The 18,533-nt window shown below is 43.6% G+C and overlaps 1 protein-coding gene, 2 long non-coding RNA genes and 1 other non-coding gene across 5 annotated transcripts in view; 2 read left to right on the top strand and 2 right to left on the bottom strand.

Moving 5' to 3' along the window:
- FSD2 (fibronectin type III and SPRY domain containing 2) overlaps nucleotides 1–11,173 on the top strand; it is a 54,503-nt gene extending 43,330 nt beyond the window's left edge. For both annotated transcript variants that reach the window (XM_031668400.1, XM_031668399.1), the window contains exons 10-13: nucleotides 1,633–1,766; nucleotides 2,680–2,812; nucleotides 7,586–7,762; nucleotides 10,225–11,173. In XM_031668400.1, coding sequence (XP_031524260.1) covers nucleotides 1,633–1,766; nucleotides 2,680–2,812; nucleotides 7,586–7,762; nucleotides 10,225–10,477 — 697 coding nt within the window. In that variant the 3' untranslated portion in view covers nucleotides 10,478–11,173. The remainder of the gene's footprint in view (nucleotides 1–1,632; nucleotides 1,767–2,679; nucleotides 2,813–7,585; nucleotides 7,763–10,224) is intronic.
- A 1,129-nt stretch (nucleotides 11,174–12,302) lies between these two features.
- LOC103885980 overlaps nucleotides 12,303–18,533 on the bottom strand; it is a 6,797-nt gene continuing 566 nt past the window's right edge. Inside the window, exons 2-3 of the long non-coding RNA XR_004185066.1 lie at nucleotides 14,762–14,917; nucleotides 12,303–12,623 (exon numbers count right to left, since the gene is read on the bottom strand). This is a non-coding gene — a long non-coding RNA (uncharacterized LOC103885980). The remainder of the gene's footprint in view (nucleotides 12,624–14,761; nucleotides 14,918–18,533) is intronic.
- On the bottom strand, nucleotides 13,455–13,581 carry LOC116276223. Its single transcript, XR_004185653.1, has one exon.
- Nucleotides 18,047–18,533, top strand: part of LOC116275775 — a 4,359-nt gene continuing 3,872 nt past the window's right edge. Inside the window, exon 1 of the long non-coding RNA XR_004185067.1 lies at nucleotides 18,047–18,531. This is a non-coding gene — a long non-coding RNA (uncharacterized LOC116275775). The remainder of the gene's footprint in view (nucleotides 18,532–18,533) is intronic.

The raw sequence follows: 18,533 nt of genomic DNA, 5'->3' as shown, positions 1-18,533 counted from the left end.
CAATTTATGCTGATACTTTAGGCGCACTTGACACCTGGGACCAACTCACAATGATGAGGTCACCAGAGGGCTGGTCAGTAACCTGAGAGATGACCTGAGAGCTGTTGCATATTCTTCCAGTACAAATCCAATCATGGCAGCCCATGGCTGAAGAAAAGGCAAAACTCGTTCATAGGCTCTGGCCCCTTCCTGCCTCTCCAACTCCTCTCACACCAGCTCCCCTCCCTCTAAAGCTCCCGCCACATTGGTCACGTTTCAGTTCCTCCTACTTTTCACACTCCTTCCTGCCACAGGGCCTTGGCACATGCTTCTCCTGTGAAGGAGACTCCTCTGTCCCTTTTTCATCCAGCTACCTCTTCAGCATTCTTCAGAGCTCTGCTCAAAAGCCATCCTCCCCCCACCATTACATGCTATAGCACACTGTCAACTTGTCATGGTTACCATCTTACATTCCTTCCAGTGATTGCTTGAAGAATGCTGCTCTTCCCATCTAGACTGGAAGCTCTATGAGGGCAGGAACTACATTTGGTTTTTCTGAGGGCCTCCCTATACAGTGCCTGGAACCTAAGGAGTTTAGTTAATATTTATTGAATGCATAAAAGTGCCCCTCTGGCCCAGAGCTGCAGCCTGAAGATAACCTAGACAACCTGGCCTCATCTGGGTGAGGATGTTGTATTGGTAAATGGGCCTCATCCTAAAGACTTTTCTAGCCCACTGGACTGACATGGGGTTGGCAACCGCAGCAATATAGGCAGTGGCAATTATGGGCTTATATTTCTGTATAGTACAATTTAAATACCTTGAATTATTTCCAATAGGCAGCTGTTCTCAGTAGGTTAATAGCAGTTAACCCTTTCAGCTCTAGTCGGAATTATTTGTTCATAAACATGAATCAAGGACCTTCTTTTTTTTTTTTTTTTGAGACAGAGTCTTACTCTGTCGCCCAGGCTGGAGTGCAGTAGCCTGATGATCTCTGCTCACTGCAACCTCCAACTCCCAGGTTCATGTAATTCTCCTGCCTCAGCCTCCTGAGTAGCTGGGATTACAGGCATCTGCCACCACATTTGGCTACTTTTTGTAGTTTTAGTAGGGACAGGGTTTCACCATGTTGGCCAGGCTGGTCTTGAACTCCTGACCTCAAGTGACCCACCGGCCTCAGCCTCCCAAAGTGCTGGAATTATAGACGTGAGCCATCGCACCCGGCTGAAGTGAGGGCCTTCTATGGGCCCAGCACTGTACTAAGAATAGCGGTACTCAGCCCATGACCTCAGAGACATTATGATCCTAACAGACAGACAGAGACACACTGGATTCCACTGCATGCACACTCCATGATGCAGTGTTAGTCATATGCCAAGCGCGGTGCTGGGTGCCTGGGAAACCAGAATGAGGGACTTGGAGAGGAGACAGCCACAAACACAAGAAGTAGCAATGAAGTGAGAAGAGCAGACCAGAGACTGTGGGAGGGAATGCCAAGGGGCAGCCAGCACTCCTGGCTGTGCTGCTGTAAGTGTGGATCAGAGGACAGGGGCGCAAGAGTGAGTTAAACCTTCCAGCTTTGAAAGGGATGCCTGGTGCTTGGGCCCAGGTGTCCTGGCCCCATTCTGACTGCAGCTCTGCTTCCTTGTACAGGTCTGTTGTAGGCATCCCGACCTGCGAGTCCCTGGTGCAGCTGCAGCCGGGGCGGAGCTACATTATCTGTGTGCGAGCCCTCAACATGGGGGGCCCCAGCGTGAGGAGCGAGCCAGCTACAGTCCACACCATAGGTCTGTGCCCCAGCCCACATAGTCTCTGGGACCCAAAGTGGCCACTCTGTGGCAGACCCAGTGATGCTATGACTGCACTGGGAAATTGATGAATATGCACAGATATGGACATGTGGCAAGTCAGCCCAGAAGGAGTTCAGGGGTGTCCCCCACTGCCCTAATTGCAAGTCAAATGGATCATTAAGAAGTCCCTCAGGCCGGGCACGGGGGTTCACGCCTGTAATCCCAGCACTTTGGGAGGCCGAGGCGGGCGGATCACAAGGTCAGGAGATCAAGAGTATCCTGGCTAACACGGTGCAACCCTATCTCCACTAAAACATACAGAAAATTAGCCGGGCGTGCTGGCGGGCGCCTGTAGTCCCAGCTACTTGGGAGGCTGAGGCAGGAGAATGGCGTGAACCCGGGAGGCGGAGCTTGCAGTGAGCCGAGATGGCGCCACTGCACTCCAGCCTGGGTGACAGAGCGAGACTCCGTCTCAAAAAACAAAAAACAAAAAAAGAAGTCCCTCAATTCCTATTTCCCTTGGCAAATAGATTAGACATTCTTATTCATATATAGGCATTACAGCTAGAGGTGAAGAGCACAGCCTCTGGAATCAGAGGGGATTGGGGTTCAAGTTTAAGTTCTCTCATTTGCCAGCTGATTTCTTAACCACCCTGTGCCTCCATTTCCTCAACTTCAAAATGGAAATAGTAACACCTGTTTCTAAGGGTCGTAGTGAGGACTGAAGGGCATACTAGGCACACAAGACTGCCCAATGAGTGTTAATTGCCATCTTTGTTAACGGGACGCCTATTACTAGGCCAGGTCCAGGCTTAGGTGTATCCCACACGAAGCTAAGCCGGCCACCACCGCCCACGGGGAGAAAGCAAGTGACTGGCTGCGGGTCTTCTGTGTGCTCCTCCTCCCACAGGAAGCTACTTTCGCCTAAACAAGGACACCTGCCATCCCTGGCTGATCATTTCTGAAGATGGACTTACGGTCGTACGAAGTGAAAGGAGAATCCCCGCCAGGGAGCTGTCATCCAGCGACATCCGCTTCACCAGGTACTTTGTCAACCTCTCACAAGGGCGTTCTGTGAACTTCCCGAAGGTGCCCTGCTATTCAGGTCAAATCCGAATATGGCATGGAGGCAGCCTTGAGGGAAAAGGAATCCCGGAAATGAGTGAGGAGAGGGGAGCCTAGTGGGGAGGGGACCCAGAGGAGTGTGGGTGAGAGGGGTCGGGCAGGTGCCGGCAGAAGAGCCCCCTGGGAGGGCGAGGTCAGGGGAGGGTGCGGTCCCCTGGGAGGGCATGGTCCCCGGGTCTTAGGCTGCCAGAGCTGGAGCAGCCAGTGGTCATGAGGGTGGGACAGGTATTTCTAGTGGAGGGTGTCCAAGTTCTTAGAGTTCTCAACAAAGAATTGGACAAAACGCACAAACAAAGCAAGGAAAGAGGCCAAGCACGGTGGCTCACGCCTGTAATCACAGCACTTTGGGAGATTGAGGCAGACGGATCACCTGAGGTCAGGAGTTCAAGACCAGCTTGGCCAACATGCCGAAACCCCATCTCTACTAAAAATACAAAAATTAGTTGGGCGTGGTTGCGCGTGCCTGTAATCCCAGCTACTCGGGAGGCTGAGGCAGAAGAATCGCTTGAACCCGCAGGGCGGAGATGGCGCCACTGTACTCCATCCTGGGCAACAGAGTGAGACTCCTTCTCAAAAAAAAAAAAAAAAAGCAAGTAAAGAATGAAGCAACAAGAGCAGAGATTTATTGAAAACGAAAGCACACTCCACAGGGTGGGAACGGACCAAGTAAGCGGCTCAAGGGCCGGGTTACAGAATTTTCTGGGGTTTAAATATCCTCTAGAGGTTCCCACTGGTTACTTGGTGTACACCCTATGCATATGAAGAGGCTAAAGTGAAGTTACAAAGTCATTTACTCGGTGTACACCCTATGCAAATGAAGAGTATGTTTCCTGCCACAGCTGAAATACAAAGTTATTTACTTGGACTTAGAAGGTTGGGGTTTTTCCGCTTAATTTAGTTCTAGGAAGTCCTTATGTTCCCTGCCCCCAGACTCTGTTCTGCTTCACAGGGGTCATGCTGTGGGCTAGTGGGAGAACAGAAACAAGGACCTAGATTTCCCACCGGTTAGCCCAGTGCTCTTTCTCCTGCACTGTGGTACCTTATAGCAAAACTCCTGATAGAAAACTGGCCATGGAGTGAGACTGTTCCAAAGTGAGGGGAAAACCATCATTGTGCTGGTGCATGACCTGTGGGCGGGGTGGCCCACCAAAGAAGCTGGCTGGCTGGTCCAGCTATTTCTAAAGCTTGGTACACAACATATGTTGAAATTACTTACATACTCCTTACTTCTTTCCAAAGTTAACAGACAAAATAAGGGGCAAATAAAAATACTGAAATAGAAAAATCAAAGCAATGGGAGAAAAGAAAGGACACAGGTTAACTTCAAGGGCTAATTCAGTTTCTAGGATTAACACAAATATGGCCTCTCAGCTTCCTGATATCCAGGGCAAAAATAGTTCTTGGTAGGTTGATTTTTAGAGTCAAGAGGATCTTCTAGGGAAGCAAAGGGGCTCTCCTATTAGGGCTGGAAGGGCCGCTGATGGAAAACTATCCAGCCTCCCTACCTAGGTCCTGGATAGTCCCCTCAGCTGGCTCTTCCTCTGACCCTGGCTTCCTGCTGGCCTTTTTATCGCACATGGGTTAAGCACCTACTGTATGCAAGTGTCAGTGTGAAAGAGCAGGTGCAGAGGAAAAGATTTTGTCCTTTCCTCCTCTGCCCTTTCAACCCAGGTTTGTAGGGTGTAGAGAGGAGTAAGCAGCAATAAAGGTCTTGCCTGACTGGCACCAAAGCAACGTTTAAAGCTACTCTCATGGGCACTGTCATAAGCCCCTCTGACCACAGCTGTGGGCCCCAGGCAGTCCCCCTCCCTCCAGGGGCCCTTTGCTACCCTTCAACCTTTGCATCCACACAACTCTAGCATCTTTCTGCTGAGGTCTCCTTGACCCCTGCAGAAAGCCCTCTTGGACAGGACCCCCTCAAAAACAGCACTAAGACAGCATCCCTGTGGTGGTTGCCAGTCACACCTGGTCCTGGGAAAACACACACCTTGGATGAGGCCACTGCTACTTCACTCTTCCTTTGTGTGAATAAGAAAGCTCTCTGGGCAAAGCCTCAAGCATCTTCAAATTCAACCCTTTGTTATTACACTGAAAAGCTATGAACCCAGTTTTTGGCTCCCTCCTTCTAAACTTCTGCCTAGGAGTCTATTTCTAACACCTCACCATGAAATACAGGAGTTCTTTACACGCATCGTTTGGTTCTTGGCTTCTGGGGATCCAGCTAAGCTGAGTTAGACAGTCCCATTTTAATATCCAGTTGCCAATGTAGGTGTTGCCCTGTGAAACATTGTGCTGTCCTGGGGGATAAAGAGATAAAGATACAGTCCTCGCCCACCTAAGACTCAGATCTCAAGCGGAGGAGACGTGCATGCAAAAGGCACACACATTAAAGGTAAGGTAGATTTATGGACAAAGCATTGTAGGAGCCCCAAGTACAAAGACTTGGAAGGACAAAAGCATGAAGGATAAATAGGAGTTCTCTAGGCCAACAAGGCAGATAGTTGCTTTGTACGTGTACATATGAAAGAAGCCAAAAAGATCATGTTTGGAGAAATATGAGGAATTTGGTATGTCTGCAATATAGGGTCCACGATGGGAAGAGGTGGAAGATGAGGCAGGAAAGTCAGAGAAAGTCCAGTACATACACAATAAAAGTTTGGATTTTATCCTCTATGTGGTGAGAATTATTGGATGATTTAAAGCAGGGGAACAGGATCAGATTACATTTCAGAAAGATTTCAGTGCATGGTAGAACATGAGCTGGGGAGGGAGAGGGAAAAGGAAAGGCAAAGGCAGATGGGAAACAAGGAGACCAGAGAGGAGACTATGGAGGGCTTAACTATGCAGTAGGGTACGTGAGAGGAGCCAGTGGAGTCAACAGCTGTTGAGCACATAAAACCAACAAGGCTAGCTGGTCACCTGTTTAACGGGCAACAGAGAGGGAGATGAGTCAGGGACTATCATATTGCCATATTTATAAAGTGCTTACCAAGTGCTAAATATACTTCATCTCATGCAATCATCCCAACAGCCCTGTGAGGTCTGTACTATTATCAATCCCAGTTGACGGATGAGAAAACTAATTAAAACACAGAGAAGTAACTTGCCCAAGAGTATAATGCTATTAAGGGTTGAAGCAGGAATCAAACTAGAAGGTAACCTTGTAGCCACTACATTATTCCCATCTTAGTTTTCTGCCAAGGGGTTATCAGGTAGATAATGACTATATTAACCAAAATGGAGATGTGAGAAGTATGTACCCCTCCCCACTACACCCCAAACTTTGGTAGATAAGAGGGGTGGGAATATGACTTTCCATTTGGGACATTCCGAATTTGAAACAACAGGTGGAAATGTGAGTCCGGAGCTTGAAGCAGAGATGGCCTCATTTTATAGGTGAGGTAGAAGTTAACCAACATGCAACCTCCTTCCCAAAGCTTTGCTTGGGCAGTAAGAACTTGGGGTTTTGAGAGTAGAGAGAAAATTTTAAACTGAACAAATCTTTCTAGGGATGTTGAGGGCTATATATATTTTGGTTAATGTAGGAGTCTCCTGAAGAAGGTAGGTAGAACATTCACTTTGGAGATACCAATATAATTTGATTTTCACTGAAAACTTTCCTGTGTTGATACTTTGCTGATGTAGAACAAAACATTACTCTAACCTTTGTCAGTATAATTGTTCCCAGTGCAACCTTGGAGGTAGATATATTTTTTTTTTGCTGGTTGAATTGTCTTTATTAACAAACAGGATATCCAAGGCCACTACATTGAGGAGGGGTGGCGGGAGGGAGGAGGAGGGTTACTTGCTGCTCACACTATATACAGATGCAAGCAAGGGGCATGGAGAGTGAGGGCTCCCTGCTCCCTCCCTCCACCGGGGAAGGGCATGGGCTAGAAGAGGAGGAGATGGGGGTTGGGAAAGGGGGGAATGTTTTGGCTGGCGGGGTCCCCCCTCCATTCCCTGGAGTTTGGGGAAAGGGGAATCATTAAAGTGCTTTCAGAAAATGAAGAAATGGTCCCTGCCCCTGGAGTGGCTGGTGACCCCCCAAAAATCTAGGGCCCAGTGACCCCCCCCAGGGTCTGGTACATTCTAGTGGGGAGCCAGCTCCCCTGACGTGCAAATAAAGGGGTCCAGGGCCCTGCCCAGTCAGCAGCAGTGGGGTAAGGAGGTAGATTTTAATGATCTGTGAGGAATCTGCTATCTTGTTCTTCTTGGGCTGGCCTCTGAATTATTGTCTTCCTCCAGGAGTCATCCCTAACATGATAGCTACCTCAAAGGCCTTCCATGTTCATTTAGTACAATAAGCAATGGTGGTGAACTTCAAGCTTATGGTTCCCTTAACTGTGCTGTGTTGTATATTTTCAACCCTTTTCTTTTTTTATGAACAAGTGAACCAAACCTTTTTCTATAAAAGCCCCAACAATTTTAAAGAGCAAACAAAACTTGTTCTGTTGGTTTAGTGCCTCCTCCTCTCCCATTACCAAGCTGTATCATAATCTTCTTTAATCTTCAGCATCAGCCCACTGAGCTTTGAGAGCTAAGGGTGCTTTACAAGTTAAGTGTCCAGAAGCACCTACCACCACATTGGTAGACCACCGACTGATTGATCCCAGCAGCTGGCTTCACTGACCTGCACAGCCAGGCTTGGGGCACCCCAAATCACACATGCTTCCACTTTCTAAAACCAGGTGTGTTGCTGTCATGGGAAATCTAATTCCAGTCCGAGGGCACCATTACTGGGAGGTGGAGGTGGATGAGCATTTGGACTATACAGTTGGTGTGGCCTTTGAAGATGTCACTAAACAGGAGGATCTGGGAGCAAACTGCCTCTCCTGGTGCATGAGGCACACATTTGCATCATCAAGGTAAAGTAAAATCTGGATACTCACAATTAAAATTTGTTTTTGAAAGATTACAGCAAGACCTTTTTACTAGCAATAATTAAGACACACGTTATATTTTACAAATATTCTAAGACATTTCAGGAGTTGCTGCCAGTCATTTTCCCTAAAGTCCAAGTAAGAGGAGAAAGAGCAGCTTTTCTCTGAGCTAAAAATAGCTAAAATTTATGGAGAATTATGTGCCAAGTACTCTTACATGCATTATCTCATTTACTTCTCACAATTGTGTTATCTCATTTTAAAAATCAGAATGCTGGGTACAGTGGCGTGCACCTGTAGTCCCAGTTACTCAGGAGAGTGAGGTGGGAGGATCGTTTGAGCCCTGGACTTCAAGGCCAGCTTGGGCAATATAGCAAGACCCCTTCTCTAAAACAAAAACAAAAACAAAAATAAAAGAATAAAAATAAAAAGACCACACCTCACAGCAATTAGATAATCCAAACGACATGGATTTGGAACTTGGATTCAAACTCAGTCTGGCTCCAAAGAGTTCATTCCTAACGACTTAAGTGATTGATTTTTTCATTTCTGTTCACCTTTAGTATTGAGCCAATACAGTTTGCTTTGAAGCCCCAGTTCCATCTTTTTAAGTGAATGTGGGCAAGAGGCTTAGTAGTTATGGCTAATTCTGGTTTGCTCCTGCTGCTGGGCACTCTGTCTTTACACATGGAGTAGTTCCATATAGTAGGAAAAAAAGTCTCATGCAGCCCAGGTCAATGAATAAACTTTCAGACTTAGAACAACCTTCCTTCACCTCAAAAACTGAAAAACAAGACCCCACATTGCTTTCCCTTCACACCTTGTAAAATGGGGCCTCTGACCCTCCTTGGTTTGATGAATCCTATTAATGTTCATCCAATGTTCTCTGCCCATGGTCCTCTATCATGGTTATTTACACATTATGTGTCATGCCCAAGCATAAGTGGGAAGACCAACTTCCCCCGATAATAGATGAGGACACTAATGAAATCTACTAAACTTCAGACCCAGTTTGGGGAATGCAAGAATTACTATACACTGAGGCAGATACTTTATTTGGGGATTCTGCCTGAAGTAAGGCTAAAGATCAAAGTCTCTTCTTTAGAAAGGCAAGAACAAGGGGCAGAGTAAAACTAAGGGAGCATAAAGAAAGCCTAGAAGTCTGTGTGTAGGGGGAGGAATAAGGGGAGTAAGAAGAGAGAATAGAAGAGGGATGGAAGACAAAGGAAGGGCAAAAGCTACAGGCCAAGTGCTAGAGCCAAGCCAGTTTCTTACAGATGTAGGGGTGTGTGTGTGTGTTTGTGTGTGTGTGTGCACGCACGCGCACACGTTACAAATGGAGAATGAAGGTAAGGCATCCTAGGATAAGGTCTCCTAGCAGATTTGCATTTTTGGCTCATAGTATTAGACTCCATTGGTGGTGGGAGAGAAAGTACAGGAAAGGACTCATATAGCTTCTGGCAGCTGCTTAGTTAAAATAAGGTAAATGGGCTAGAGACAGGCTGGCTTCCTCTGACATGTTTAGATCGTATTCCAAGTGTTCATCCCAGCAGCCTAGACTAGCCTGTTGACACAAAAAGCTTTTCAAGTATCTGTAGGTAGCAGGGTTAGGAAATTCCTGTGACAGGTTTTGGTTTCTGCCATTTTTCAAAGTACACAGGATGCAGAGCACGGATAGTGATATAATATTGACTGGTAACAGGCCCACTGGCTCCCCACTCAATTTGAAAGTTTAAGAATTGGAGTAACTGTGCAGAGAAGAGCTTATGCCAAGAGGCCCATTTTATCACATGGAAAATCACAAGGTTCCCTGTTTCAAATGTCTAATCCAAATTTTAAAAACATGTTCTATTCCTGTGCTAGTTTAGATGCAAGAGAGTTCAGGATGCTATAGGTAAATTTCTTAGGTTAAGAGGTTACTAGAGAAAAAATGATGTTTGAAAAATGTTTCGGCCAGGAGCAGAGGCTCATACCTGTAACCCCAGCACTTTGGGAGGCCAAGGTGAGCAACTGCCTGAGCTCAGAAGTTCAAGACCAGCCTGGGCAACACAGTGAAACCCTGGTCTCTACTAAAAATACAAAAATTAGCTGGGCTTGGTGGTACATGCCTGTAATACCAGTTACTCAGGAGGCTAAGGCAGGAGAATCGCTGGAACCCGGGAGGTGGAGGTTGCAGTGAGCCGAGACAGCACTACTGCACTCCAGCCTGGGTGACAGAGTGAGACTCCGTCAAAAAAAAAAAAAAAAGAAAATGTTTCTTAGGACAAATTTTAGAAAAGAGATAGTTTAGAGAATATAGTTTTAGAAATGGCTTGTCACTTTGGTAGTCATTTAATACTAGAAAGTAGCAAAATCATAGGACTATCAATAAAATTAATATGAAATGTTCTATAAATAGTAAATCTATAGAATTACTGAAACTTTATTATGTCAAATTTAATTTTCAGGCATAGGTATGAATTTCTGCACAACAGAACAACTCCAGATATAAGAATAACAGTTCCTCCAAAGAAGATTGGCATTCTATTAGACTATGAAAATTCCAAGTTGTCATTTTTCAATGTGGACCTTTCTCAGCATCTATACACATTTAGTTGTCAGCTTCACGAATTTGTGCATCCCTGTTTTTCTTTGGAAACCCCTGGGTGTCTAAAGGTACATAATGGCATTTCAATGCCAAAACATGTCACTTTCTATTAGAACATTCTGATGTCCAGTTTCCTGTCTTCCATGCCTACCCCTCTTGCAGCCAATCACGCCTTAGCTGGCTGAACATGGCATTTAAGCACCATGTGCCCAGCACAATTTATGGCTCATGTTATTATCTGGCAGAATGGTGTGCTGGCGCTCATTTCACCCAACCTGGATTCTAGTCCTGTGTGCTGCTAAGATAGTCATTACCAGGCCCAGCTGTAAAATAAAGGCTCAGACTAAATGAACTCAAAAGTCTTTAAAGTTGTTAAACTGTAGTTGGGTATATGCAAAATATGAGTTTCCAAAACCTAGAGAGCTTGGAAGACGAGGAGGGTAGTCTTAATGGCTCCAGCAGCCCCAGTACACTCATGCATTTCATGAGTCAGCCAAGAATATACTTGAGAAGGCGAGAGGCTGTCTGTAGAAAACCAGGGAAGCTGTGTGCCCTTCTCAACGTCTTCTACCCTCATTTTCCCAATAGTGAGCAGCACTGTGGTGAGGTCCCTTCCACTATGTACTCTTTATAACACCTTGTTCCACTCCTACACAGTATGCACCACTCTCTAATTTTGAAATTACCTCTATAATGCCCAATTCCACGAAGGCAGGGACAGTGCCTGTTTTGTTAATTGCTAGATCCCCAAGGGCTAACACACAACAGCTGTCACCAAGTATTTGTTGAATAAATGAGTATCTTCTTCAGCCACTGCTCTTTGGCCTCTCACTGCTCTCCATGTGAAGGATGGCAGGGCTCTTTCAAAACTATAGCAAAGGACCTATGGCCAAGAAATGGGAAAAAACCTGGAATGGAGGCAGCGTGAAAGAACAGAAGGGCATCTGTGGCATATTAGCAAATGAACAACAATTTTTTAAAAGAAATTAACAGCCCACCAGAGGGCAAAGCTGAGGACAGGAAGGAAGACTGATCTCTAGCTAGGCAGCTTTCAGGCATCCTGCCTCACTGCCCCCAGGCCATTCTGTGAGCTCAATGCCCAACTCCATTAGCTACATTCCTGGTTCTCCTGTTCAAGTTTCCAGTTGCCACTTAAGCTCTGCACACATAGCATTTTCAAAGCTTGTGAGTGAAGCTGCAGAATAATTCCATTTGTGAAGCAATTACAATTCAGTATCACATCCCACGGATGCCTCTAAACCCAGATATGCCCTAATCTCATCATTTAAGGTTTTGTGTTTTAAAAAAAGTCCACTTTGATGTTTTCTGGTGAAACCCTGTCTCTACTAAAAATACAAAAAATTAGCCAGACCTGGTGGTGGGTGCCTGTAATCCCAGCTACTCAGGAGGCTGGGGCAAGATAATTGCTTGAACCCGGGGGTAGAGGCTGCTGTGAGCCGAGACTGTGCCATTGCACTCCAGCCTTGGCAACAAGAGCGCAACTCTGTCTCAAAAACAAACAAACAAAAAAACCTCTGATGTTTTCCAGCACATGCAAAGCCTGACAAACTGAAAGACTCTCATCTTCTACTAAACTCTGGCTACTGGTATAAATGGCAGCTCAGATTCCTGAATTAACAGTTCACACTGACAATTTAATAACTCATTATACACACACATACCTAGCCTGCCAAGCTGGACTGTCTACTCTGAAACAAGGGACAGCAGATGTAAGCACAGAAATGGTTCCAGTTATAAACAAACAAAAGATACATATATGTATATTAAAAAATGTTCTCAGCTACTGAAATAGAAACTACCAAGTAAGAAACAGGATATCACAGAGAAGGCAAGTTTGAATTCAGGGTTCTAATAGGCTTTATGGAATACTACACGTTAATATGAACACGGATAAATGGATTAAAAACTCGACACCTGTAAAGTTTTAATTAAATTTTTATTTGACCAAGAAAAAACTGTCTAGAATTGTCTGACATTTACACCAAATGTCAGACAAATCCACTTAAAGCAGATTAGGAACTTCAAGCATCACAATTATTCAGCATAAAGAGCCTTTGTTGAAACATCTTTCTCATTTATTTAGAAGAAAAACATCTAGAACAGAACCAAACAAAACTTCTGTGTTTTTGTAAAAAAATTCCAATTCCTTAAACTACTATAAACAATCTACTGAAACTGTATTCAACAAGGGACAGGATTTACCTCAAGGCCATGTTCACCTGCAACATGCTGATAAGTCTGTTAAAAAACAAAGCAAAAAAAGAGTTTTTAAAAATTAGACCACTGTAGCCACAATCCCTAACACTGGACAGTTAAAACAAAAGATATCAAAATCTGTTCTGTTCTTAGCTTTACCTGTATCACTTTATAACTCCTAAGAAAGTCAATTCACATAAGCTGTGGCCTCCCCACCTTAACAAAGGGGAAAAAGAATATGTAAAACCACCACAGAATCTTGGTGTAAACTAACATGGGTTTAGTAACACAGAGTGCAGTATTAAGAATTTAAGGCACTCTTATAAGTCAGAATTGGAAAGTTGGTTTGAGACTTGCAAACTAAAATGACACTGGTTTCTGATAAAATTAAATGACTTTTATTTAGAAAAGTGTGTTTAATAAATTACTTCCTGCTGGTTCAAATGACACACAATCACTTGTATACATCCACTAAGATATTTCTGAAGTGTATACTTAGTCAAAAGTAAAAAGCAGAGCAAATGCATGGGCAGTGGGGCCTTTTTCTTAATACTTCTCATCCTCCAAAATCTGTTAAAATCATCATCTTCCACAACTCACACACTGGAAGCTGTCCACAGCACAATTCACTATGATGTGGCATTCTGTAAATAAGACTGTATTGGTCTTGATGCAAGCAGGTTCAGCTACCATACTGCACTATAAGAAAAGTCCTCTCCTCAACTTACCAAGACAACTTCTCCAATTTCTAGTCACCTTCCTATCAATTAGTAGAGCAAGATTCTCACATGTTCACTACGTCTTTCTCCAGTTTTCTCATCTATAAATGTACTACTCCTATTTTCTATAGAAAGACAATGGAAAGCATATAATTGCTGTTGGTAGATAAGTAGGCCTTGAGTTTATTTTGCAAACAAGACCTGTTCTATCTACCTTTTCATTTAGGAGGCTAAAAGCAGAGTCAGCTTGATTTCAAGGACTCTATTTTCTTAGTCTCCAGAAGAACATAACCAAATCCAGCTTTTAAAACACTGTCCTTTACCATGTCAAGATACTCAAATAAAGATAATTTATAACTTCAAGCTATAGGAGATTAACTCTGTCCATATGATTGTTTCACTGTAACCAATGGTTAATTAATCTAAATGCAAGCGAAGTGTTTGTTATTTGGAAAGAAGACCCCAGCTGGTCAGCATCTTTTCTGTCATCCGGAAGTCCCCTGGAAGGAGTAGGACTATGACCTGGGCACAACAACTGCCCCTATTAGTACTTATTTTAGAGTTGCTACTGAACAGATGGTGGTTCTTGTCAAGTATATCATGTCTGACTATTTCATTGTTTGTTTTCTGCTATCATCAGTTCCAGGAAAAAAAAAAAAAAAAAAAAAAGCCCAAATTGATTGCTTTTTCATTTTGCCAGAATGTGACCGAATCATGGTTTTTAGCTCTATTTTCACCTTACTCAAATCCTGGAGGAATTAAACTATCATTTATTTGAAATGTTACAAATTAGCCTCCAGCTGATTCAAACAACATGTAGTCACTCAGACATAGCCAATAAAAATGTTTTGGTAGTATGAACTTGGATTCTAATCTTGCTGTCTCTCCTACTCTCATTCCTAAGTCTAAATGTTAGGTCTCTTGCTTGAAAGGAATTTAAGAGATGCCCTTAAATTCAAACAGACTGGATTGCAGAAAGGAATATAATCCATTCACTGGGAAAATACACAACCAACAAAACTGAGATTTCCCAACTGTGCACTATAACAATGCAGAAACACAGTTTTAGAGATGGCTTTACTGGGTATATACATTGCTCTTTGTAGACCCATCTATTATTCTGCCACCCAGAAAGATTCTTACCCTCCTACTTCCTTCCTACTAAATGAATGTTTAAATTAAACATTTAAATTAAACATTCATTTAATTTAAAGGTGATAGGGCCAGGGAGAGGGAAGGAAAAAACAAGAAGCACTATCCAAAAGTAAGACCAGTACTTTGGAGAAAGGTAAAAGATACTCAACATTGTTTTTTGTACCATTTACAATATATAAACCAGCCACAGAGTCCTAGGCACCCAGAATGGAACTCCCCTTCCTTGTCTACCTAATGCCTGTATAGCCTCTTAGAAACACTGCCTTATTCCTCCCCGTCCCAGGAGAGGTTAAGTGCCACACTCACCTCTTTTAGATTACTTAAGTAGCTATACTGCAATCATTGACTTGTGTCTGCTCCACTTGACTATAAGCAAATTGAAGGCAGGGTTTGTGCCTTCATAATCTCTGAATGATCTGAAGATGGAAATAACTGCTTCGTGCTTTCAGGGAGCTCATATACCTGCAAAGAGAAAAGAGACATCAAATTATCTTCCAAATCAAAGGAAAAGTCTCTTTATTAGAAAGCAAAGCAGCTTTCAAATTTGTGTGTGGTTGGGGAGTAGAAGAAAACATTAAAATATGAATCTGCTGGGCACGGTGGCTCATGCCTGTAACCCCAACACTTTGGGGGGCCAAGATGGGCAGATCACCTGAGGTCAGGAGTTTAGACCAGCCTAGCCAACATGATGAAATCTATCTCTACTAAAAATACAATAATTAGCTGGGCATGGTGGCGGGCACATGTGATCCCAGCTACTCAGGAAGTTGAGGCAGGAGAATCGCTTGAACCAGGGAGGCGGAGATTGTAGTGAGCCGAGATGGCCGCCATTGCATTCCAGCCTGGGCAACAAGTGTGAAAACTCCGTCTAAAAAAAAAAACCAAAATATCAACCTTTCTTCTGTCCCAATACATCTTAAAGATCTGATACACAGTCCCATTACTAACAGTGCTCCATGGTGACTACTAATCTAGGCAGAGTGGGAGGGGGCACAGAATGATCTGGGGATGGGAAAGATGTATGTGGTTTAGAATGCTCTTCCCATCATTGCAAGAGACCTTTGACACATTTAATATATATTACAGTTAGACTATCCTTACGAGAGCCCAAAGATCTTCAACATGTATATTTTAAATGTTCTGAATCATAAATTTGGTTCATATGCCCTGGAGGCTAGTGAGTGAAAGCTGCCCCCTTGACTACTGAGTAAGCTTAACTGTCAATCCTATATTTATAGCACAACATGAGTATTTGGCTTTCTGCTAGTTTCAGGATCTAAGACTTTATGGAATAAATCATATGCTATAAAGTTAATGTCAAATTAGGGATTTAGAAAGATCAAAGGTGATTCTTTTTCAAATGTCAAGTATCTTTAAAAGTCAATTTTAAAAGTGATACAAAGCAACAAAGTATTATAGCTCAGTACCTAACAACAGCCCCTCTCCCCCAAACAACTTTGGCCAAATTTATATATTAATCTGTAGGGTGGAAATCAGATACACAAACCCTTTGTTACTGAAATTTCATCCTTTTCTTATAAAGTGATCGATGGCTAGAATTTTCAAACAGTGGGATCCTATGCTCCATTATTTTAAATCAGAAATAAAGGGATCATTCTATAGTTCGTTATTGGAAATGGTTCTCTGAATGTGTAGAGCACCGGTGAACAAATAAAACTTTGACGCACACACACATAGGTACATGCAAAAGAAAGAAATACATGTTCCCAGTCCTTCAAAGAACCGCAAGCCAACTTCCCAAAAATAACCACATATAACTAACTACCAAGGATTTCTACGTAAGGCATTTTAAACACCATTTACCGATTTATTATAAACTCAGTAGTGGGTATGTTTCTGTACAGTTATCCATTGAAAACTCATCTAAGTTCTGGAAGAGGGAGAAAAGGGAGATGGAATATAGAGGCTGTCACATGCTACTGGCTACGGGCAGGGGAAGGTAAGCAAGAGATAACTGGCCAAGAGAGTGAGAAGAAAAACTGCCTGTGGCTTGTCCATGTCCAAATCTACTAAATTGGTAGTCTTTTATTCTTAGCCCTTGATTCTCTAGCAGCTGGTCTGAACCACTGTCTGAAACCATTAAAAAAAAAAAAAAAGTAATGGGATAAAAAGAATACAAAATGGCTGGGTGCGGTTTTGTAGAGATGGGGTTTTGCCCCATTGCCCAGGCTGGTCTCAAACTCCTGAGCGCAAGCAATCCATCCACCTCGTCCTCCCAAAGTGATGAGATTACAGGTGTGAACCACCACATCTGGCTGAGAAAATTTTAAATCTCAAGTTATATATGTGTATTTTTGTAGAGAAGTATCCTAGCTGATTAATAATAAACTTTCCAAGCATAGAAAAATATTACAGGCCAGGCGCAGTGGCTGACGCCTGTAATTCCAACACTTCAGGAGGTCAAGGTGGGAGGACGGCTTGAGCTCAGGAGTTTGAGAACAGTCTGAGCAACACACAGAGACCCTGTCTCTACAATATATATATATTTTTTAATTAGCCAGGGTGGTAGCACACACCTGTGGCCCTAGCTACTCAGGAGGCTGAGGTGGAGGAGCTCTTGAGCTCAGGAGGTCAAGGCTGCCAGTGAGCTGTGATCGCACCACTGCACTCCAGCCTGGATGACAGTGAGGACTTGTCTCAATAAAACAACAAAAGAATTAAAAATGGACATCTGTTTGTGTTCTCTGTGCCTGGAATTATACAGCTACTGGAAATACAAGCTACTGTGCTTGTTGTTGCATTTTTAAGGTGATACTTCTGCTCATGTCACAATCACAACAGCAATCATTCCTCTACATAATCTAAAATTTCTTTGAAATATCTTAAAAGTTGGTCTCTGTGGGGGTTTCTGAAAACCCTTGTCGGGGTTAGTGAAGTCAAAACTATTTTCATATGAACAAAAGCTCTTTGGAGTCCTCAATAACTGTTTAGTGGCTCCTGAGACCAACAAGTTTGAAAATTGTTTATATAGGAGCCGTGCACGGTGGCTCACACCTGTAATCCCAGCACTTTGGGAGGCGAAGGTGGGAAGATCACCTGAGGTCAGGAGTTCGAGACCAGCCTGGCCAATATGGTGGGACCCCCGTCTCTACTAAAAATACAAAAATCAGCCGGGCATGGTGGCACACACCTGTAATCCCAGCTACTCAGGAGAGTGAGGCAGGAAAATCACTTGAACCCAGGAGAGGGAGGCTACTCATGGCTTCCCCACAATGAACATCTGGTTGAATGAGTTCCCCAGTACTTAAGACACCCCCTATGTGAAGTGAACAGTTTTTCAATATTTGCTAATGTATGGTTTTCTGGGCCTCAGGCTCACTTATTTTCTTCACAGGCTTGCCACTTTCCTACAACACATTTCCATTTCAATAACATGAGAGAGATGAGTGCAATAATGCACAAGACACTTAAGCCACATAAGCACCAAATGTAAGATTAGTTAAAACAGCTGAGGGTTGACTGCAGTGCACTCTACAGAATCAGTTTTCTAGGGTGAGCACATAGCGTGTTCAGTGAACCCCAGGCCGCTCTGTGTAAATGTGTGTAACAGGTAATGAAAGTTCCTTCTTCACATATTGTTACTACACATCTATTGCTAAAAGTGAAATGACAGAAGCGACGTGACAGACTCATCTCCATCTATAAAGTATGGAAGATGTAGATGACTGACACAGTTCTAACTAACACACGCTGATTTTGCCTTTCATGGATTTATACTGTATGTAGACGTACATTCACCCTCTTCACTCCTCCTTGCAACTCCCCATCCACTTCGTAAAAAAAGACCAATTGTCTAGCAATGCAAAGAAACAGTATAGTGTAGAACAAATAATTCCGGGCTGAAAATAAAGAAATCGCGCTTTCACTCTCGGCTCTGTTATTAAGAAGTTGTATAACTTTCGGCCTATCTCCCCTCACCACGCTTCAGTATAAGCTAAAAGGAGGGAGACGACCAAGATGGCTTTACTCACTTCTGACACCAAACGACTGCCAGCAGATTCAGGAAGCTTAAGAATTACCAGCTCTGTGTGTGTGTTCTAAAATTAATGCAACAGGT

The sequence above is a fragment of the Papio anubis genome, chromosome 7, assembly GCF_008728515.1.
Source record: "Papio anubis isolate 15944 chromosome 7, Panubis1.0, whole genome shotgun sequence".
Classification (NCBI taxonomy): domain Eukaryota; kingdom Metazoa; phylum Chordata; class Mammalia; order Primates; family Cercopithecidae; genus Papio; species Papio anubis.
Note: the sequence above shows the minus strand (reverse complement) of the source record. Positions and strands in the feature narration are given on the sequence as shown.